At 40.4% G+C, this 20759-nt stretch overlaps 1 protein-coding gene across 1 annotated transcript in view; it reads left to right on the plus strand.

Moving 5' to 3' along the window:
* The first annotated feature begins 2592 nt into the window (after nt 1-2592).
* ACAD11 (acyl-CoA dehydrogenase family member 11) overlaps nt 2593-20759 on the plus strand; it is a 44366-nt gene continuing 26199 nt past the window's right edge. Inside the window, exons 1-10 of the mRNA XM_060781813.2 lie at nt 2593-2849; nt 9685-9784; nt 11224-11349; nt 13509-13670; nt 14481-14645; nt 16166-16313; nt 16679-16800; nt 17015-17121; nt 18249-18375; nt 19980-20057. Coding sequence (XP_060637796.2) covers nt 2713-2849; nt 9685-9784; nt 11224-11349; nt 13509-13670; nt 14481-14645; nt 16166-16313; nt 16679-16800; nt 17015-17121; nt 18249-18375; nt 19980-20057 — 1272 coding nt within the window. The 5' untranslated portion in view covers nt 2593-2712. The remainder of the gene's footprint in view (nt 2850-9684; nt 9785-11223; nt 11350-13508; nt 13671-14480; nt 14646-16165; nt 16314-16678; nt 16801-17014; nt 17122-18248; nt 18376-19979; nt 20058-20759) is intronic.

A 20759-nucleotide genomic window follows, 5' to 3' on the forward strand; every position in this document is an offset into this window, starting at 1 on the left:
GCGGTCTGCTAAATCCCGCTGCTGGGGTTCCGGCCACAAACGGTCCCTCCCTATATCCCAGGCATAGGCAAACTTGGGCCCTGCAGGTGTTTTGGACTTCAACTCCCACAATTCTTAACAGCTTCTATGATTCTAAAACAGAATAAATTGCAGCTTTCCAAATATTACAGCACAGAATAATAGAATCATAGAGTTGGAAAAGACCTCATGGGCCATCCAGTCCAACCCCCTGCCAAGAAGCAGGAAAATTGCATTCAAAGCAACCCCGACAGATGGCCATCCAGCTTTTGTTTAAAAGGAGCCTCCACCACACTCTGGGGCAGAGAGTTCCACTGCTGAACGGCTCTCACAATCAAGAAGTTCTTCCTCATGTTCAGATGGAATCTCCTCTCTTGTAGTTTGAAGCCATTGTTCCGCGTCCTAATCTCCAGTGCAGCAGAAAACAAGCTTGCTTCCTCTTCCCTATGACTTCCTCTTCCGTATTTATACATGGCTATCATGTCTCCTCTCAGCCTTCTCTTATTCTGCCTAAACATGCACAGCTCTTTAAGCCGCTCCTCATAGGGCTTGTTCTCCAGACCCTTGATCATTTTAGTCGCCCTCCTCTGGACACATTCCAGCTTGTCAATATCTCTCTTCGTATTGTCAAAGGCTTTCATGGCCGGAATCACTGGTTGTTGTACGTTTTTTCGGGCTATATGGCCATTCTCTCCTGACGTTTCGCCTACATCAATGGCAAGCATCCTCAGAGCTAGTGAGGTCTCTCTTCAATTGTGGTGCCCAGGATTGGACACAATATTCCAGAATTGTGGGAGTTGGAAGTCCAAAACACTTGCAGGGCCCAAGTTTTCCCTTGATGGAATCCCAGGAGTTGTAGTTTCACAAGGCTTTTAGCCTTCTCTGCCCAACTTGAGCCTAGCCAAACTACAACTCACAGAGTCCCATAGATTTTTCAGCCATGGGCAGTGAAAATGGTGTCAAACTGAATTTATCCTATAGTGTAGATGCACCCTTATTCATCATTGGAATTCCACAGTATAGAAGAGGCATCTTATAGATTTGGAGACCAGGGTTTGAATCCCCCGCTCAGTCAAAGGGCCTTGGGCGGGTCGCACTCTCTCAGCCTCAGAGGAAAGCCAAGGCTAACCTCCTTTGAACAAAAACTTGTCAAGAAAACCCTACGATGGGATCAACATCAAAGACTTGAAAACATACCTAAGGGTGTATTCAACACTGTAGAATTAATACAGCGTCTTGTTTTGTTGATTGTTTTTTTTATCTGATTCGCTGTTTGTTTGGCATTGAATGTTTATAAGATGCAGGTGAAACATCAGGAAACATTTTTATTTATATAGACTAGCTGTCCCCTGCCATGCATTGCTGTGGCCTGGTCTGTATATATGTTTGTTGTGTGTGTATATATGTGTATATGTGTGTTTGCGTATCTATGTGTGGTTTTGCACATGCGTTGTAATGTATTTTTTGTTTTTTGGCTTTTTATGTCTCTTCCGATGTGTTTTTCAGTGTTTTATGAGTTATAGTCACTTGTTGGCCTGATACATGTATAGTGTCCAAATTTGGTGTTAATTTGTCCAGTGGTTTTTGAGTTATGTTAATCCCACAAACGAACATTACATTTTTATTTATATAGACTAGCCACGTGTTGCTGTGGCCCACATGGGGGTTCTGTGTGGGAGGTTTGGCCCGATTCTATCGTTGGTGGGGTTCAGAATGCTCTTTGACTGTAGATGAACTATAAATCCCAGCAACTACAACTCCCAAATGTTAAGATTCTATTTCCCACAAACTCCACCAGTGTTCACATTGTTCTTGTAGAGTTTGGTCCAGATCCATTATTGTTTGAGTCCACAATGATCTCTGGATGTAGGTGAACTACAACTCCAAAACCAAAGGACACTGCCCACCAAACCATTTTCTGTTGGTCATGGGAGAACTGTGTTCCAAGTTTGGTTCAATTCAATCGTTGGTGGGGTTCAGAATGTTCTTTGATTGTAGGTGAACTATAAATCCCAGCAACTACAACTCCCAAATGACAAAATCAATTTTTTTTTGAGTGAAGGACATAAATTGGGTTGTTAGGTGTCTTGTGTCGAAATTTGGTGTCAATTCGTCCAGTGGTTTTTGAGTTCTGTTAATCCCACAAACAAACATTACATTTTTATTTATATAGATTATTATTGTTGTTGTTGTTGTAAAACTATATTTATATATATATAGTGATCGGCACACTGGGTGCAGTGCCTAAAGACCCTGGCCTGCACTTAAACACAATCCATTACATCAGCGCTTCTCAACCTAGGGGTCAGGATCCCTGGGGGGTTGCGAGGGGGGTGTCAGAGAGGTTGCAAAAGAGATTGTAAAACTACAATCCTTCCATAGCATTGGGTCTTGTCACTGAAAGTAGTGTCCTCAAACTGCATTCCTTCCACAACACAAAAAGAAGAAGAAGCTGCAGGCAAAGAGTCTTGTGTTGCTAATTGACCTGGGCTCTCTTTCCAGCAGGCGGTACGCAGTTTGCGTGCGGTAGTGTCTCCCTGCTCTGAGAATACGACTTTGCCGCAGCCACTCGGAGGCGTTACGCTGTTGGCGCGAGCGAGGGGCGTGGAGCCTGGGCCCTTTGCCTCTCGGGACAGTTCCCACCAAGTCTTCGGAGGGACAGACAGGCTGTGGAGCCAGCCAGGGCGGCCCAACATGGCCAGTGAGCCGGACACCACCGAAGTGAGGGCCCAGCACAGGTTTGACCAAGAAGCCTTGGAGAAATACCTGTCCCAGCACCTCTCGGGCTTCCCTCAGCAGCAGCACGAAGCACTAGAAGTCAGGCAGTACAGGTAAGGCTGGCGAAGGACCCAGTGCTCTCCTCTCAGTGGGGGCTGCAGTTTGGTGAGGCACCAGCCCTCTTTGGCAGAGAAGGAGGCCCAAGGTGTTGTTTTGCAACTCCAACTCCCTTGCTTCCATAGCATTTAGTCAGGGCTGCTAAAGTGGTGTCAAACTGCACTCATTCTGCAGTAAAGAGGCACCTCCAGTGGGTTTCATCACTGAGATGCAGGCCTGTAGCAAATAATAATAATAATAATAATAATAATAATAATAATACTTTGATACACAACAAGATGAGTCCACAGCAGACACTCTGCTGGCTGTTGAATTGGATCATATGTCGGACACTTCCCAAGTGTCTAGGACTGTGTGATGTATGGGTGAATAATGCATGCAGATCCCAGTAAGGTGGCCTTCTGCAGCTGGCAGATGGTAATTTTGTCAGCACCCATTGTGTTTAAGGGCAGGCCAAGGTCTTTAGGCACTGCACCCTATTATTATTATTATTATTATTATTGACACAAAAGTACAGTATGTCACAGCAAATCAGATATATATGCTGGATTTCGTATCACAAAATCACAAGTTGAACACTTCCCAAGCGTCTAGGACTGTGTGATGTATTTTCAAATGATGCTTGCAGATCCAAGTAAGGTGGCCTTTTGCAGTTGACAGATCATGATTTTGTTGATGTTTATTGTTTCCAAATGCTGGCTGAGATCTTTTGGCACAGCACCCAGTGCATCAATGACCACTGGGACCACCTGGACTGGTTTATGCCAGAGCCTTTGCAGTTCAATTTTGAGGTCTTGATAGATGCTGAGTTTTTTCTGTTGTTTTTCCTCAATGCGACTGTCACCCGGTATGGTGACATCAATAATCCAGACTTTTTTCTTTTCCACAATCGTGATGTCTGGTGTATTGTATTCCAAAACTTTGTCAGTCTGGATTCGAAAGTCCCACAGTATTTTTGCATGTTCATTTTCCACGACCTTTGCGTGTTTATGATCCCACCAATTCTTTACTGCTGGCAGGTGGTACTTGTGATATATATATGTTCCAGTGAATCATTTGGGCCACAGAGTTGTGTCTTTGTAGTCTGTCTGCGTGATTTTCTTGCAGCAGCTGAGGATATGATCCATGGTTTCATCAGCTTCCTTGCACAGTCTGCATTTTGGGTCATCCCAAATTGTTGTTGTTGCTACTCTGGGACTTCCAACTTCAGACAGACAGAGTTTTGGAGCACAATATTCCTGACCTCACAGTTGTGATAAAAAACAAAGTATGGATTGTTGATATTGCCATCCCAGGTGACAGCAGGATTGAAGAGAAACAACTAGAAAAACTGACACAATATGAGGATTTAAAGATCGAACTACAAAGACTCTGGCACAAGCCAATCAAGGTGGTCCCAGTGGTGATTGGCACACTGGGTGCAGTGCCTAAAGATCTTGGCCTGCATTTAAACACAATCGGCGCTGACAGAATTACCATCTGCCAGCTGCAGAAGGCCACCTTACTGGGATCTGCACGCATTATTCACCGATACATCACACAGTCCTAGACACTTGGGAAGTATCCGATGTGTGATCCAATACAACAGCCAGCAGAGTGACCTTGTCTGCTGTGGACTCATTTTGTTGTGTATCAAATAATAATAATATAAAAAAATTCGGGAGGGTTTGAAACTTTTCCACCTGAGATGACGTTTCAGGCCAGTGTCTTCTGATCTGGCAGGAGATTTCAACAAGGCCCTGAAATTACCATCATTGTCCAAAGGTTCTTTACAAGTAAATAGGTCCTGAATCTTTGCTCTTTGAGCCAGTTCTTGTCGGCCACAAAGGATTTCACAATTGACAGAAGTTTCTTTCTGTTTTCTTCTGTTTTCTTCTTCTTTCTTTTACACCAGTGTTTCTCAACCTGGGGGTCGGGACCTTTGGGGGGCTTGTGAAGGGGGTGTCAGAGGGGTCACCAAAGACCTTCAGAAAACATATTTCTGATGGTCTTAGGAACACAGTGCTCTCTGGAGGTAGGTGAACTACATCTCCTTTAAATCACTGTCAATTCCACCCACATCCCTCCAGTATTTTCTGTTGGTCACTCGGGTTCTGTATGGGAAGTTTGGCCCAATTCTATCGTTGATGGGGTTCAGAATGCTCTTTGATTGTAGGTGAACAATCAATCGCAGCAACTACAACTTCCAAATGGCAAGGTCCGTTTTCCCCAAACTCCATCAGTGTTCACATTTGGGCATATTGAGTATCCATGCCAAGTTTGGTCTAGATCCATCATTGTTTGAGTCCACAGTGCTCTCTAGAGGTAAATGAACTACAACTCCAAAACTCAAGGTCAATGCCTAGCAAACCTTGTGATGGGGTGCAGTTCCCATCAGCCCAAGACCTGATCATGACTCTGATCATCCCCTGTCACCCCCAGACCTTGTCAGCATTTAAAGTTGGATCATGTTGGATATATGTGCCAAGTTTGGTCCAGATCCATCCTCGGTGGGATTCACACGACTCTCCAAATGTGGAAGCTATCCTTGCATACATACAGATACATACATAAAATACGTATATGAATACCTAGATCAGTGGTTCTCAACCTGGGGTCCCCAGAAGGTTTTGCCCTACAACTCTCAGAAATCCCAGCCATTTTACCAGCTGTTAGGATTTCTGGGAATTGAAGGCCAAAAACATTGGGGACCCCAGGTTGAGAACCACTGACTTAGATACATATATTGACTTTTTATTATACACATAGATAGATTAACTATTTTGACCACACTCTGTGCCAGTTTTTAGCAATGAATTGTTGGACTCTCTCATAGTCTCACAAATCCCATCTGTCAGCTCCAGCTTCTCATGCGGGACAAGCATGGGATGGTAAAACATTTGGGCAACCCCGGGGCAAAGTCCTTGCAGGTGGCCAGTTCTCACACCAGAAGCAATTTGCAATTTCTCAAGTTGCTCCTGATACGAAAAAATCCCCTAAGTTTAGTGAGCATAGAATTACTGCCTTGACATTCGCAAAGAAGAGAAATGGAATGGCTCAAACAGAAGCTGGCTGACTTTGTTCAGGGCAAAGGTTGTGCCATAAATTGCAGACATTTCATCATTTCTTGTTTTATTTAATTAATATTCTACCTTTCCCCTGATGGAGGACCCAAGGGGGGTATATCTGTGCCTGCCTTCAAGTTGCCTCTTGACTTATGGCAACATCATTAATTTCATAGGGCTTTCTTAGGTGTAAAATACCCCAAGGTCATTTGCCAATTACTTCTTCTGAAATACAGCCCATCCGTTGCCAGTCTCCCATCCAAGTACTAACTAGGGTTGACCTGCTTAGCTTCCAAAATCAGACATGATCTATTGCCTTTTGGATACTCACAACAATGTTGAAAACTGGAAACAATGCTGGAACTTATTCTTACCTTTTTGAAATCTGTGTTTCCCACGTGCAATTTTTAGAAAGTTGGATGTCACCAAATAAGAGTTATGTATAATTTCTTAAAACTAGCTGCTCTTCAAAACACAACAGAATAATCCTTCCCCATTCCCAATTGTGCAACTTCTGGTATAAAGAACAGGCCCAGAGTGATTATTGTCATTATTACAGTTTCTTTGCTGCTATTTGTCAGATTCACCCCGTCTCCTTTCTGACTTTGGACTTTTAATGCACCATTATGCAAGTTCTCTAGTGAGTGAGGAGTTTGGAATTGCGGGCAGGGGAGAGATGTTTTTGTCAGGTTGGAGGGGGGGGGGGTGTTTTATTTTGGTTAAAATTGTATATCTAGATACAGGTTGAATATAGGTAGTATGTCACACCAGAAAGCTCCAGCTGTCACCATTATCCCATCTCTGAATTCTAGGGAGACATTGGCTGTGTTCCTAAAATACCTACAACTTCAAGTTGTGTCTTCTTAAGTCTCACTCCAAGTTCTTTACTAATTTATAAATGGATCCTTAAAAATCATATCATAAGAATATGATCCACTTATGGGGTCTTGATGTTATAATAGCCTGCCTTTTGAGCAATATCAGGACCCATGGGCCTCACAACATGACAGGTGGTAGAGTCTCCTTCTTTGGAGGCTTTTAAGCAGAGGCTGGATGGCCATCTGTCAGGGGTGGTTTTTTTAGTTTTCATAGAATCATAGAATAGAATCATAGAATCATAGAGTTGGAAGAGACCTTGTGTTCCATCCAGTCCAACCCCCTGCCAAGAAGCAGGAAAATTGCATTCAAACCACCCCTGACAGATGGCATCCAGCCTCTGCTTAAAAGCCTCCAAAGAAGGAGACTCTACCACCTGTCATGTTGTGAGGCCCATGGGTCCTGATATTGCTCAAAAGGCAGGGTATCAAACCAATAAACACATATATGTGTGAGTAAAGCGAGAGAAAGGACTGTCTTTTATCTTGCCGAGGAATATCCAACTTTTTTTTTTTGTTCTAAGGCACTGAGATTTACCTGACAAGCAATAGTTGGTAGCTTTGCCAGGTCAAATAAAGCAGCTTACAGCAGTGGCCCTCGATCCATTAACTCCTTCCTGTCCAGTCTTCCAATTTTAGTACAGTACTAAACAGTTTCCAGTTAATCTTGCTCAATTATTTCTCTCTCAAGAAAAAAATAAGCCTGTTTCTAAGCCTATAGGTTCATAGAGTTTGGCAATTGCTTTATTAGGATCAGCCCACATGAACGTGAAATTGTGTAACCTTAATATAACTTGCTTGTGCTGGTTGCATTTGAACAGGTTTAAAAGTGGTTAGGGAGGATGCAAAAGAGATTATTGCCTACAGTTGTTGTTGCGTCCCTTCATGCTGTTTCCAGCTAGTAGCCACCCACAGGATTTTCATGCCAAAAGTATGTTTGCATGTGCCTTCAACTTCCTCTGAGAAAGTGTAACTTGTCCAAGGTCATCCAATGGGTTTCCATGGCCAAATGAAGATTTGAAACCATGGCTAGCTCTCGCATTGCTTACTGCCATTGCTACTACTTAACTAGTTTTGGAACATTGTTAACAAATATGAATATTGTGATATTACAATACTCTTTGTTCTTCAGCAACTGTAAGCTTTTAGAATGGGCATTATAGAATTAAATTATTTCTCATGCCATAAAGCAGAGAAACACATTGTATTTTTCTTTCAGACTATTTTCCCATTGCAATTCAGAATAGGAGAAAGAAATCACTGTCTATGTAGTTTAATCTTATTAATCATGATAGCACATGTTTTGACTATCAGTTACAGAGTTGGCATCTAGGCCAAAGGTATGTCAGTTTTATCATCAAATCATTATGTTTGTGTATAGGAATTTAATTAAAGATTATCTTAGGTGTGGTTGTTCTTCCATGTACTCCCTGAGATTACTGTCATTACAAAGTAATGAAGTACAGTATCATAGTTTGTGGAATTTAAGTAACTGTTGCTATGGGTTTGTAGAGATTACAGGTTTTGCCCAGAAGGATTAAACTGTGTTTATATGGGAGGTGTCTGCACATGTGTCATAGATCTTGGGGGATCAACGTAAGGTCTTCAGAAGGATTGCACACAGCCTTTGGCATGTAAGGTGTTCATTCCTGATTTAGGGGACCCATGATGTTTGTGGGATAGTGTGTGGATTAATTCCTATTTAGAATGTTTCTATGGTTTTCTTGGGGATTGGTTTATGTTACTTTTTCATGACTCTGAAATTAGAGTTTGCCTCTTGAACAGCATTTCTCAACCTGGGGGCTGGGATCCCTGGGAGGGGGGTTGTCATGAGGGGGTTTCAGAGGGGTTGCCAAAGTCCATCAGGAACCCTATATTTCCTATAGTCTTAGGAACCCTTTTGGCAGAGAAGGCTGAAGATCTCTCTGCCTGTCCTTCTCTCCCTTTTGGAAACAGATGGTGAATCCTCCCACAAAAAGCCCTCCTCCTGCTTTGTTTGGGCACCCTTTCAGCCAAGCAGGGGACTGTTTGTGATACTCCAAGCAGGGAGGGGAGAGCAGGCATGCTTGGTGTATGGCAGCGTGGTGCACACCAGTGGGCCAGGGAGAGCGTGCAAGGCTGGAGGGAGGCTCATGCCAGCAAGACCCCTCAAGGCATGGGGGTTCTGTGTGGGAAGTTTGGCCTAATTCTGTCGTTAGTGGGTTCAGAATGCTCTTTGATTATAGGTGAACTATAAACCCCAGCAAATACAACTCCCAAATGTCAAGTTCTATTTTCCCCAATCTCCACCAGTGCTCCCATTTGTGCATATTGAGTATTCGTGCCAAATTTGGTCCAGATTCATCATTGTTTGAGTCCACAGTGTTCTCTGGATGAAGGTGACCTACAACTCCAAAACTCAAGGTCAATGGCCTTCCAGTATTTTCTGTTCGTCATGGGAGTTCTGTGTGCCTTGTTTGGTTCAATTCCATCCTTTCTGGAGTTCAGAATGCTCTTTGATTGTAGGTGAACTATAAATCCTATCAACTACAACTCCCAAATGGCAAAATCAATCCCCCCTAACTTCACCATTATTCAAATTTGGACGGCTAGGGTATTTGTGCCAAATGTGGTCCGGTGAATGAAAATACATCTTGCATATGAGATATTTACATTACAATTCATAACAGTATCAAAATTACAGTTCTGAAGTAGCACCAAAAATAACTTTATGGGTGGGGGTCACTACAACATGAGGAACTGTATTAAAGGGTCATGGCATTAGGAAGGTTGAGAAACATCTGTACTGATTTTTGTCACTTCAGTATCATTTGGTTAGTAAAGCATCTTTCTGAAATGTTTCCAAGTGAAATAAAATGTATGCATTTCTCTCTGGCCCACGATGGCTGTAATCTGTTTCTTTGTTGATTTAGCTCTGGACAATCCAACCCAACCTTTTACTTGAAGAAAGGCTCAAGAACCTATGTGCTTAAGAAGAAGCCTCATGGCCCTCTACTCTCTGGAGCTCACAGGGTATAATAAAATTAGTTATAACACTCCCTTCAGTTTGTACGCTTGTGCAATGGATTTCATTTAGAAGCACTGATTCCTTTAGTAGTAGCATAAGTAATTTGGGCAGATTAGGATTGGGAAACTTGTGCCCTCCAGATGTTGCTGTACTACAATAGCCATCATATCTAACATTGGACATAGTATCGTGATGTGAGTCAGAGTTTAATTAACATCCAGAGGACTACGAGAGCCACAAGTTCTTCAACATAGGATAGGTGCTAAAGACTGCAATAATGTCATTATATCTCTGTTATTTCAGTGGTACTTACTCTCAGGAAACTGTGGAATTGCAGCATTCAAACTGTAGTCTTTAAAACATTTTGTCCGGAGGAACAACCTACCATTAGGCAGAATAAGGCATCTGCCACAGGCACAAGGTGCTAAAGGCAGTAGCAGTCCATTTCTCCTGAATGCCTGCCAATTCTGTTTCTTCCAGTGCTTCCTTTACAGGGCCTCCCCAAATAGTTTTCTTTCTGCTGTGGCCAATATGGTTGGTTGTTTTGTTTAAAAAGTATCATTTTGTCATTTGCCTTGAGTGAATTGTTCCACAACAACCTTAGAGGAGTTTCCATTTAACTTAGTAGAACATGTATAATGGGTTGTAGTCACGCAATCCCAATTTTGATCCCCTTGAACTTCCTGCAAGGCAACTCTCAACATTAATGTGGACTTTGTTTGCTTTCATCCCAATCTCAAAGTAACCAGAAGCTTACCTAGAGTTTTTATTTCCCTACTCCATTGCATACCCATTTGGTAAAGCAAGATCTCATTCCACGTTTATATTTAAAGGATAATCACCATTTCTGGAGGATAATTATTTCTCCTTGTTATATTTATATTTTTCAGATGAGTGGGAATGAGATGTCTCGTTTCCTACATAATTGTCAGGCACACATAAGGCACATGTTGCCCCATAACTTTTTATAGGACTAACGGTAATCTACATAGATCAAGCAAGTTGTTGAATTACACATTTCTACTGATCTGAAGGAACCTCCGGTGGCACAGTGGGTTAAACTGCTGAGCTGCTGAACTTGCTGACCGAATGGTTGGCGGTTCAAATCCAGAGAGCGGTGTGAGCTCCCACTGTTAGCCCCAGCATCTGCCAACCTAGCAGTTCAAAAATATGCAAATGTGAGTAGATGAATAGGTACCGCTTATACGGGAAGGTAATGGTGCTCCATGCAGTCATGCTGACCACATGACCTTGGAGGTGTCTGTGGACAACGCTAGCTTTTCTGCTTAGTAATGGAGATGAGCAGCACCCCCCCCCCCCCAGAGTTGGATACAACTAGACTTGATTTGCGCCTGACCTGAAAGGGCCAGGCACATAATTTTCTGTTATTACACCCAAAATCATTTATGTCTTTACCTTCTCTCATCTTCCATGTTCTGTTCAGATTGACAGGGAATACCGTGTTCAAAAAGCCTTGCTTGCTACTGGATTTCCTGTTCCTGAGCCCCTCTTATACTGCAGTGATACTTCTGTGATTGGAACAGAATTTTATGTGATGCAGCATGTGCAGGTTAGTATTTTCCTTTTTGTATTTTGTGAATTTAAACAATATATATATATTTAAAAATGTTGTAAGATGCCTTGGTTCCAAACTGGGAGAATTACTGGATAGAAATAAATACCATCATCATCTGAAGAATATGTGGGATGCTACTATATTCCTTCTAGCTCCCATCATCTCCAACCAACCTGGTCAATGTTTGGGAATGATGGGACTTGCCTTTAACATCTGGAGGGACATGACTGATCCATCTTCCTCTCTCCATTTGAATTTTTTTTTTCTTTCAGGTATGTTGTTTTAAAAATTGGTTTCTGTTTTTTACCATGTGATGTACAGCTCTACCTTGGTTAACAAAGTAGATGTGTTACTGGACCTACCTTTGGTACTTTGGTCAAAATAACTTGAAAGAATAGTGACAGGTTCCTGCACCATGAAAAGGAACAGCAAACTTTGTATTCAAAACCAACATTATAGATGTGAGAAATTAAAGAATCAGCTCGGATAAGCCTTGCATAAATAAAGAAAAATATTCTTCATTTTCAAGAGACAATCTTAAAGCTTCTTCCAAAATGCATCCTGAGTTGATCTTTCAACAGTCTCCAGTTTTCTTGTCTTTTTTTTATTTCAGTGGCCAGAGTTATAGATCTATGCTTTTTTAAAAACAAACAAAACAAACAACACATGTTGGATATATCTGGTGAGGACAGCTTACCTGCTCTCCCCTTTCTGTCTGTTTTAGGGCTTGTGCATAATCTGCCTATGTTTATCTTGCCAGTTATCAGCAAGCACCCATGAACAACTGTGCAATTGGTTTTCTGGATTTCTAAATTAGAATCCCACTGGGTTGCTGTAAGTTGTCTGGGCTGTATGGCCATGTTCCAGAAAAAATAAAGAGCAGCACTCAAAAAACAGGGGAATTCCAGACAAGAATCAATCAGGGCCAACTAACACCTCCCAACAAAGGATCCCCAGGCAGCGACCAGCCAGGCTTTGAAGCTGCAAGGCCAATAAATGCTAATCAAGGTGGCCAATTGCAACATTCACACTTGCCTCAAACAGATAAGAGTGCTTTCTCCCACTCTGGACATTCCACAGATATATAAACCTCACTTGCCTAGTTTCCAACAGACCTCACAACCTCTGAGGATGCTTGCCATAGATGTGGGCTAAATGTCAGGAGAGAGTGCTACTGGAACATGGCCATACAGCCTGGAAAACTCACAGCAACCCAGTGATTCCAGCCATGAAAGCATTTGGCAAAGCATAGAATCCCACGCTTTCTTAGCTCTGGCTGTTATTGCATTGCACGTCTGTCTTTGCAATCCAGTACCAAAAGTCTGTGTTTCTTTATCTCTCCTTCAACATCCTCCCAATGTTGCTGCTTTTAGGTTGAGATTTTGAGACTGGAGGCCCTTTAAAAGACTGTAAAAATAAGCTTCATTGTCAGATGTTTGTTGATTGAAGTATTCCCATAATTTTATTGTATATTTGCATGTGTTTTTGGTTTTCTTTTGCTGTAATTTGTTGTTCGGGCTTGGCCTCATGTAAGCTGCCCCAAGTCCCCATTGGGGAGATGGTGGCGGGGTTTAAATAAAGATTATTATTATTATTATTATTATTATTAAAAGTTCTATTGTAAAGTTACCAGAGAATGATAATCAACTACTAAAGAAAAAGGCATGCATTTCAGAAATAAATATTTAGTGCCAATATGAAAATTGAGCCATTGCTGGTATTGGACCATTCTGTCCTCAGTGCTTTTTAACATTCCATGAAAAGTTGAAAGTGATCATCTGAATGCATGGGGTAGGGTGCTATCAGTACAGTGATGATACAAAAATATATTTCTCCATGCCTTCCAAAACAGCTAATGATCACATATCTTCTCTGAATTAAAGCCTGGGGGAGGTAATGGGCTGGATGAGGAAAAACAAGTTAAAACTGAATCCAGATAAGACAGAGATGCTTTCCATTAAGGGTCCTTATCTGGGGATGAAAGTGTGTCACCCAGTCCTGGATGGGTTTACATTCCCCTTGAAAGAATGAGCTGTCAGAATTTAAAATGCAACTAAAGACCCATCAAAATTAATGCTGATGTATTAGATTCTTCTCATTTTGTCAAGTGTTAATGTTACTGTCTTTCAATGTCTAACTCACAATGTCCATAGGGTCGCATTTTTCGTGACATCACACTGTCTGAAGTAAGCCCAGTAGAGCGGTCTGCCTTATATGTAGCTTTGATGGAAACCTTGGCCCAGCTGCACTCATTCAATGTGAACTCACTTGGACTTCAAAGTTATGGAAAAGGAACTGGCTACTGTAGGAGACAAGTAAGTTCCTAAACTCTCCACTTTATTGTATGGTTTCTTGTGTTAGTATTTTGTATGCAAACACTTTCCCTGCCATTTGAAGAAATAAAGAATTTATTTTGCATTTCAGACATTGCAGGTTTAACTCCAAATTTGCAGGTTTAATTTTTGTGGATTTGATTATTCACAGATTTGATTAATGTCTGGTAGAAGTTGACCATAGAGCTGCTTTGGAAATTCTAAAGAGACAACTCCATGACCAACTTTCAGAGTCACACTATATGGTCTGGCTAGAGATTCCTAGAGAAGTGTTACCTCAAGTGAAAATAATTGTATTTTTATTCATGCTTTTCTCACTTTCATGGTGGTCCTGAACTCCTAACATCCACAAAAAGTGAAGGGCCTACTGTATATAGTTTTTTTATTAAGAAAGTAAGCATTTGGGGTTCTGTGAACACCTGAACTTCCATAAAATCTCTTGTTTCTTTTCTTCTTTATTTCTTTATTTGCAAAATCCCTATAGAAATAGATCTTCAGTGTTGACATTTGATGATTGTGTCAAACACTTATGAACAGATTGTCATGTCTATTTTTTCTATAAGCAAATATGGGTGTGGGCGTGAAATCCGGAATGACTCTCTTCTCAACAAATCTACTGATTATTTCCGTTGGAGTTTCCCCCCTAGACACCCCATATTGTAATTTATTAGTACGAATCATGGCCATTGCTTTTTGGAAGACTGTCAAACCATGATGGAACTGAACTGACTTGGGAATTCTCAGTGGGTTCAGGAAATGCAAATGACATTTCCATTTGGATTTGGTTTTTAGGCATCTGCTTGGAAAAGACAGTATGAAGCAGCTGCTCATACCGACATCCCCGCAATGAATCAGTTGGCTGAATGGTTAATGAACAATCTACCTACCAATGATAATGAAGAAAAGATAACCCATGGAGACTTCAGATTAGAAAATGTCATATTTCATCCACGAGAGGTATCTGTCAGGCAGCTTGTAACATTCGCAATTCTGTTTGTAGAGATTGACCTTCCAAAATTCAGACATTGGTAGTGGCTGATATTAAGCCTCTATGCCCTTCCTTTGGCATAGAGACTTAATATCAACATAATTTGCAATCCTAATCTAATATCTTAACTTAATATCAACTGAATTTGCAATCCTAATCTAAGTACTAAATTAAAAATGACTGAGGAAATGTCTGTGCTAAATACCACATGAATACTTCTTCAAAAAAATATATATCCAAGGATCATTTTTCTTTATTCCACTAGTCTCTATTTTTGTTATGGTTCCATTTTGATCACCATGCATATATATATCTGCTTTTTTTTAACATGCTGGATAGAGCTGATGAAATAAACAACTGCTTTTTTCTCTTTTCTTAATTTTGCTGTTCACACATGGTTGGTATTGGATTCTGGAAGCAGCTGCTGTTCACCTTGCCTTTTGTAGACAAGCCCATGCAGCTTCAATAGAATCCCACTCTTTTTCAGCTCATACTTTATTGCATACTCTGCAACATGATACTAATAGTATTACTCCAACTCTGTTTTAACATTCCTGTAGTAATTATAATGTTAAAAACCTTACTAAGATAAAGAAGAAACAGGGAGCAAGTATAAAAAGACTTTGTAAAAAGGAGTGCCTTTGGTAGAAGCTTTGCTAAATCGGGTATGGTTTTATTGATTTTGATCATGGAAGCGATAATATGTCAACTATTTTGGGATCCAACCTCTATGGATTTATTTAATTGCTTATCAAGTAGTGACACTAGTTTGGACCATTTCACTGTGTTCTGTGAGATCCTAAGAATGTGGAAACTAGGTAATGAGTCAACACAAGCATCTGGAATTCAGGGTGTTGTACACAATGACAGAGCCATGACCAAGGCAATTTGTTTGTAAACTGTTATGACAAAAAGGAATGGATTTGTGGCAGGTGACCACATAGGGTATTAGATACCAAGATTGATCTTTAGTATGATTGATTCTAGGATTGTGTTGTAGCATCAACACCTGTTAAATACAATTGGAAGCAATGGTAGGGCTCAGTTCAGAGGCTTTGGTATATTTCAGTTATATTTAAAAGTGGAAAAAATCCTATTACATTGGCTATCACATTTGTTTTTCTTTCTTAGCAATGGTGTGACTAAATATGGATATAAAGGTTTATACAGTTTAATCTCCATATCCTCAGGGGATTATTCCCAGTCTTCGTATGGGTACATAAAACCATGGATAATAGTGCATCCTTTTAAAATGGATGGAGCCCAAGAATACCATAGAGTCATGCTGAAGGATGTAAAAAGTGCCTAGAATGGTCATGTTTTGTTGGACAAGGATAAATGAAACCACAGATAACAGTCCTGCAGATACAGGGGATTGTATCTGCAAATATATATGTTACAAAATTTATAGGCACATATCTAAATAACATGCATATAAATTTGCTGTTTCAAGGTGGTGAATCCTGATTCTGCTTTTCTCCACCTCCAGACTCGTGTTGTAGCGGTGCTGGACTGGGAACTTTCAACTGTGGGACATCCTATCGCAGACTTTGCTTATGCTACTTCATTCCTCTTTGCCCCCAGATCTCTTCTGCATGTATCCTCTAGGCTTTTCAAGAATGTAAGAAATGTTGAAGGTATGTACCCTTCTGTATTGGATTCCTTCTTCATGCTCTTCCCACAGTTTCAAACGTCTGGGCTTCTGTCACTCATTTGTCCCCTTTTCCACTTGTTATTCCTCCGTGGATCAAATACTTGGGCCTCAAGATGATTCCTAGGTTGACCAGTTGCTGTATTGTTCTCTGAGTTTGCTATGGTAAGTGTGACCATAGTCCCAGTGGCCATGCTGACTGGAACAAGGCATTCTGTCAGCTGAAGTCCAAAACAATGTCCAAGCTTTGGATCAGTATATCTGAGGGGGATATAGATTTTTTAAAAACATCTGTGTAAATCATATGCTTAAATCAAAGTTCTGACCCCATTCTGTGTGGTTTTTTTCTAGGAGTTCCTTCATTTGAAGAACTCTGCACGGTTTACTCTCGGTGCAGAGGTATCGGTCATGCTCTGCCTGACTTGAATTTCTTTCGTGCATTAGCATATTTTAAATTAGCATCAATAAGCCAGGTAATATACCCACTGTTATGAATATATGAATGTTGTGTAAGTTTCAAATGGGAATGTGAAGGTGTGCTGGGAGGAAGTGATGGAATGTATTTCTTTCTTTAGCCACAATTCACATTTGTCTTTCATATTTTGATATATTTTTAAAAACCACAGCCAAATCAATTTATCTGAGCTGCCAGCTTCATCACCCAAATGTAATATATTTGTTCTTTAGGGTGTTTATGCCAGATATCTCATTGGAAATTCTTCTGCGGAAAGCAGCGTTGAGTTTGGTGGGATGGTAAAACCTTTGGCAGAAGTTGGATTGCAGTTCACAAAAAAGTAAGCACTGTTTATTTGGAAGGTTTTTGGCATGTTTCTCATTCATGCCAAAGTAATTGAGGTTGCCACTTATGAGTGGTGGTGGATGTATGGCAACTCTCCATTCTGTTGTATTCAATGCCTGAGATAAGAATTGTTGAAATTCGAAATGTGTATAGTTTGGAATGGTCTTTGGTTGTTTGATCTTGGGGTTCTTGTGAAAAGTAAGCAGAAAGTCTAACCCCCTAGTCCATTTAACATGGGAAAAAATGCAAATTATAATCCTTCCTAGTCCAAAGAGAAAGATGTAATTCATATTTGCAAAGCTTATAGAACATCTGTAGCCCTAAATCAATATGGCAGTAGCACCAGTGTCAGGTTTACAAGTGGCTAACTAAAAGCATTCTGCTGTTGGAGATAAAGGACAAAATGGTATCCTTTTGTTCCACATCCAGCAACTTCCTGATTTGGCAGTTGAGTTTTACTTCAGTCCTGGCAATGAGACAGCGTCCTCCAATGCATAGATGGCATCAGGGTACTTTAGGGACATACAGGGCAGGTTGAACACTATATCCCATTGTTTTCCACCCATCATTATCAGTTGCTTGATGTCCCACTGCTGATTAAATACAGTGTTAGTTTCCCAGCTTTTGGCAAGGTCATCAAAAGGCCAAAACTATTCAGTTCCATAGTAGAATAATTTTTATTGATTGATTGATTGATTTAAAGCATTTATATTCCGCCCTTCTCACCTGGAAGGGAACTCAAGGTGGAGCACAACTTAAATACGGCAAACATTCAATGCCAGAATAAAAACAAGCTATAAATACACACAAACATTGAAATCAGTGTAACCACTTTCAAATTAAATTGTTAAAAGCCATCTCAAACCAGCTATACTGGATGACTACCTTATTGCACTGTCTCAAGAGTTGGTCACACAACCATGTTTTTACCATCTTTCTGAAGGATAGTAGGGAGGGGGCTGATCTAAACTTGTCAGGGAAGGAGTTCCATAGCCAATAAGCTCTCTCTTTTATTAGCTAACCCTGGAAGGGATTCCATTCTTACCAATAAATGGGTTAAAATGTTGCTGTTTTGAAAAAGTTGGAAGTTTTTTTCTGGCCTCATTTTAGTTTTTCTTCCAGGACATTTTCCCTGAGTGATATCCAATATAGTGGCACAAGGGAAGGGTTCCAGCAGTCTAAGGAGGGTGTGGAAATGCTCCAAAAGGTGAAGGAATTCATGAAAAAATATGTCTTCCCAGCTGAAAAGGTGAGATGAACTAAGAACATTGATGTAAACACGCAGAATTTGGGGTCCTACCATCACTTTGTGAACAGGAACTAGGCTTGATTTTGCTCTAGTTTATATTGTATCTGTACGGGGATTGATTCTAAACACGAGACACAATTTTTAATCCTTAGTACCACTCAATAACTCTAGTTATAAGGGTTCTCGTTTCTTCCTGATTGGTTCCATGCTTACTGGACAAAGGCGATCACATATAAAAAAATCTCAGGATTCCTGTATCACTAGGTAAAGGTAAAGGTAGTCCCCTGACATTAAGTCTAGTCATGTCTGACTCTGGGGTGTGGTGCTCATCTCCATTTCTAAGCCGAAGAGCCAGCGTTGTCTGTAGACACCTCCAAGGTCATGTGGCCAGCATGACTGCATGGAGCGCCGTTATCTTCCCGCCGGAGCGGTACCTATTGATCTACTCACATTTGCATGTTTTCGAACTGCTAGTTTGGCAGAAGCTAGGGCTGACAGCGGAAGCTCACGCTGCTCCCCAGAATCGAACCTGCGACCTTTCGATCAACAAGCTCAGCAGCTCAGTGCTTTAACCCACTGCGCCACTGGGGGCTCCCTCCTGTATCATTAGTAACATCTATAAAGAGATTTCCATGGGTTTCCTGAATAGGTGTATAATGAAGAGATTTCAGTTGGTTTTGTGGCAAGGAGTCCCTTTAGGTCATTTAAAAGTGTCCTTTAATGAGAAATTACCTCTCTTGTTGCCCCCTCGGTCCCACCAACTAAGTAGTGTAGTGTGATTTGCATTAAGCATCTTAGACCTTTCTGCCATCTTCATTTCTCATAATTGTAGGGTGATCATAGTTTGAATTCTGTTGGCTAATACCAGCTATGGCTGACTCGCTAAATGATGATTCAAAACATAGGTACATTCCTTGTACTCAATTAGTTTATTCTAATTAAGTCAGATTCAAGGCCATGTGTCATTTTTGTAGAAAATAGTGCCATATTTGTGGGCTGGCAGAAGGCAGTCTTCTATTTAAAGCTCCCCTCGATATGAAAAACTATGTAATCCAAATTTGATACAAATATAAAGAACTGTAAGAAAAATGGGTATCTTGATACAAACATTTCCTGGGCAATGGATAAGGCAGATACATAAGTTGCCTGATGATCACACTCTTCTTCTTTATAGTGTGTTACAGTACTTTCAGAATTTGTACCTGTATTTCTAAATTTGCACCCACACATTTTATGCCACTGTGTCTTGTTTTGCTTGGCAATGTGTAAATGGCTGTGTTAATAATAAGGAAATAACAGACACTGAAACAGCGTGTAACAGTTTTTTTTTGTGATTGAATTAATAGGTGAAATATTAAGTAATGTGTACGTTTAATAGATTTTACTTTGAAGCAACATAATTATGGTTTTGTATTTTTGCTATTTGTCCATTTCATGGTTTTTTTTGTTATTGATTTGAATGATCTTTCCTTTAGTTATTTACACATTCCTTTCAATTTGAGGAAAATAGAATGAAGTTGTAATAATAATATGATGAAATATTATGCACTGATCTCAGTATATTACCTTATTGTGTTCTCTGTTGATTTCATTCATTTTCTCAGGAAATGGTAGAGTATTATGTCAAAAATAAAAATTCCCCTGAAATATGGGAAAAGCCTGCTGTTATTGAAAGACTGAAGGTACTCATCTTTCAATTTTGGATACTGTAATAGCAAGACTTATTTTATGTAGCTTTATACCCTTTTCATGTTTAGTTGAAGAATGATGTATACAGTATATGTCTTGAAAAATAAGTTGTACTTAGGATCTCTTATGAAATTTAGAGGCGTTTATAAAGCTTGAAAGGGGGAATACAGTGTATTTGGTCAGTCCATAGGCCACACAAAGGGATTCTGATGATCCAGATGTAAAAGAGATTTATTCCACTGATTTTAGCAGCAGATAAGACAAGGCCAAGCTCCTCTCTATTTTCACTGGCTTATGCATCAAACAATTAATTACAAAAGTTTTACTGATGATGTTCTCTGCAGCACTTTAAACTTTTTGTGTCTGTGTTATGATTACCAATTTTCCATATTATAAATCTAATTTATATCCTAATTTTGGGAAGGTAATTTAACCAAAAAAATTGAGCATTACACTAAATACAGTATTTATACATGGACATGTTTGCTGCTGATTTCTGTACAAATAGACCCCAGCCAACATCTGCTTAGGATTTCAATTATATTACAATTACTATTGAGCACCTCAGATTTGAAAAGTTACTTTTTTGAACTCCTGCTCCAAGGAATCTCCAGTACAATTGCTGTATGAGGGATTTGGAGAACTGTATTAAAATAAAACCCTCCCACCACTTTTTCATACTGTGATCATATTGT

This window comes from Anolis sagrei, chromosome 6 (genome assembly GCF_037176765.1).
Source record: "Anolis sagrei isolate rAnoSag1 chromosome 6, rAnoSag1.mat, whole genome shotgun sequence".
Classification (NCBI taxonomy): domain Eukaryota; kingdom Metazoa; phylum Chordata; class Lepidosauria; order Squamata; family Dactyloidae; genus Anolis; species Anolis sagrei.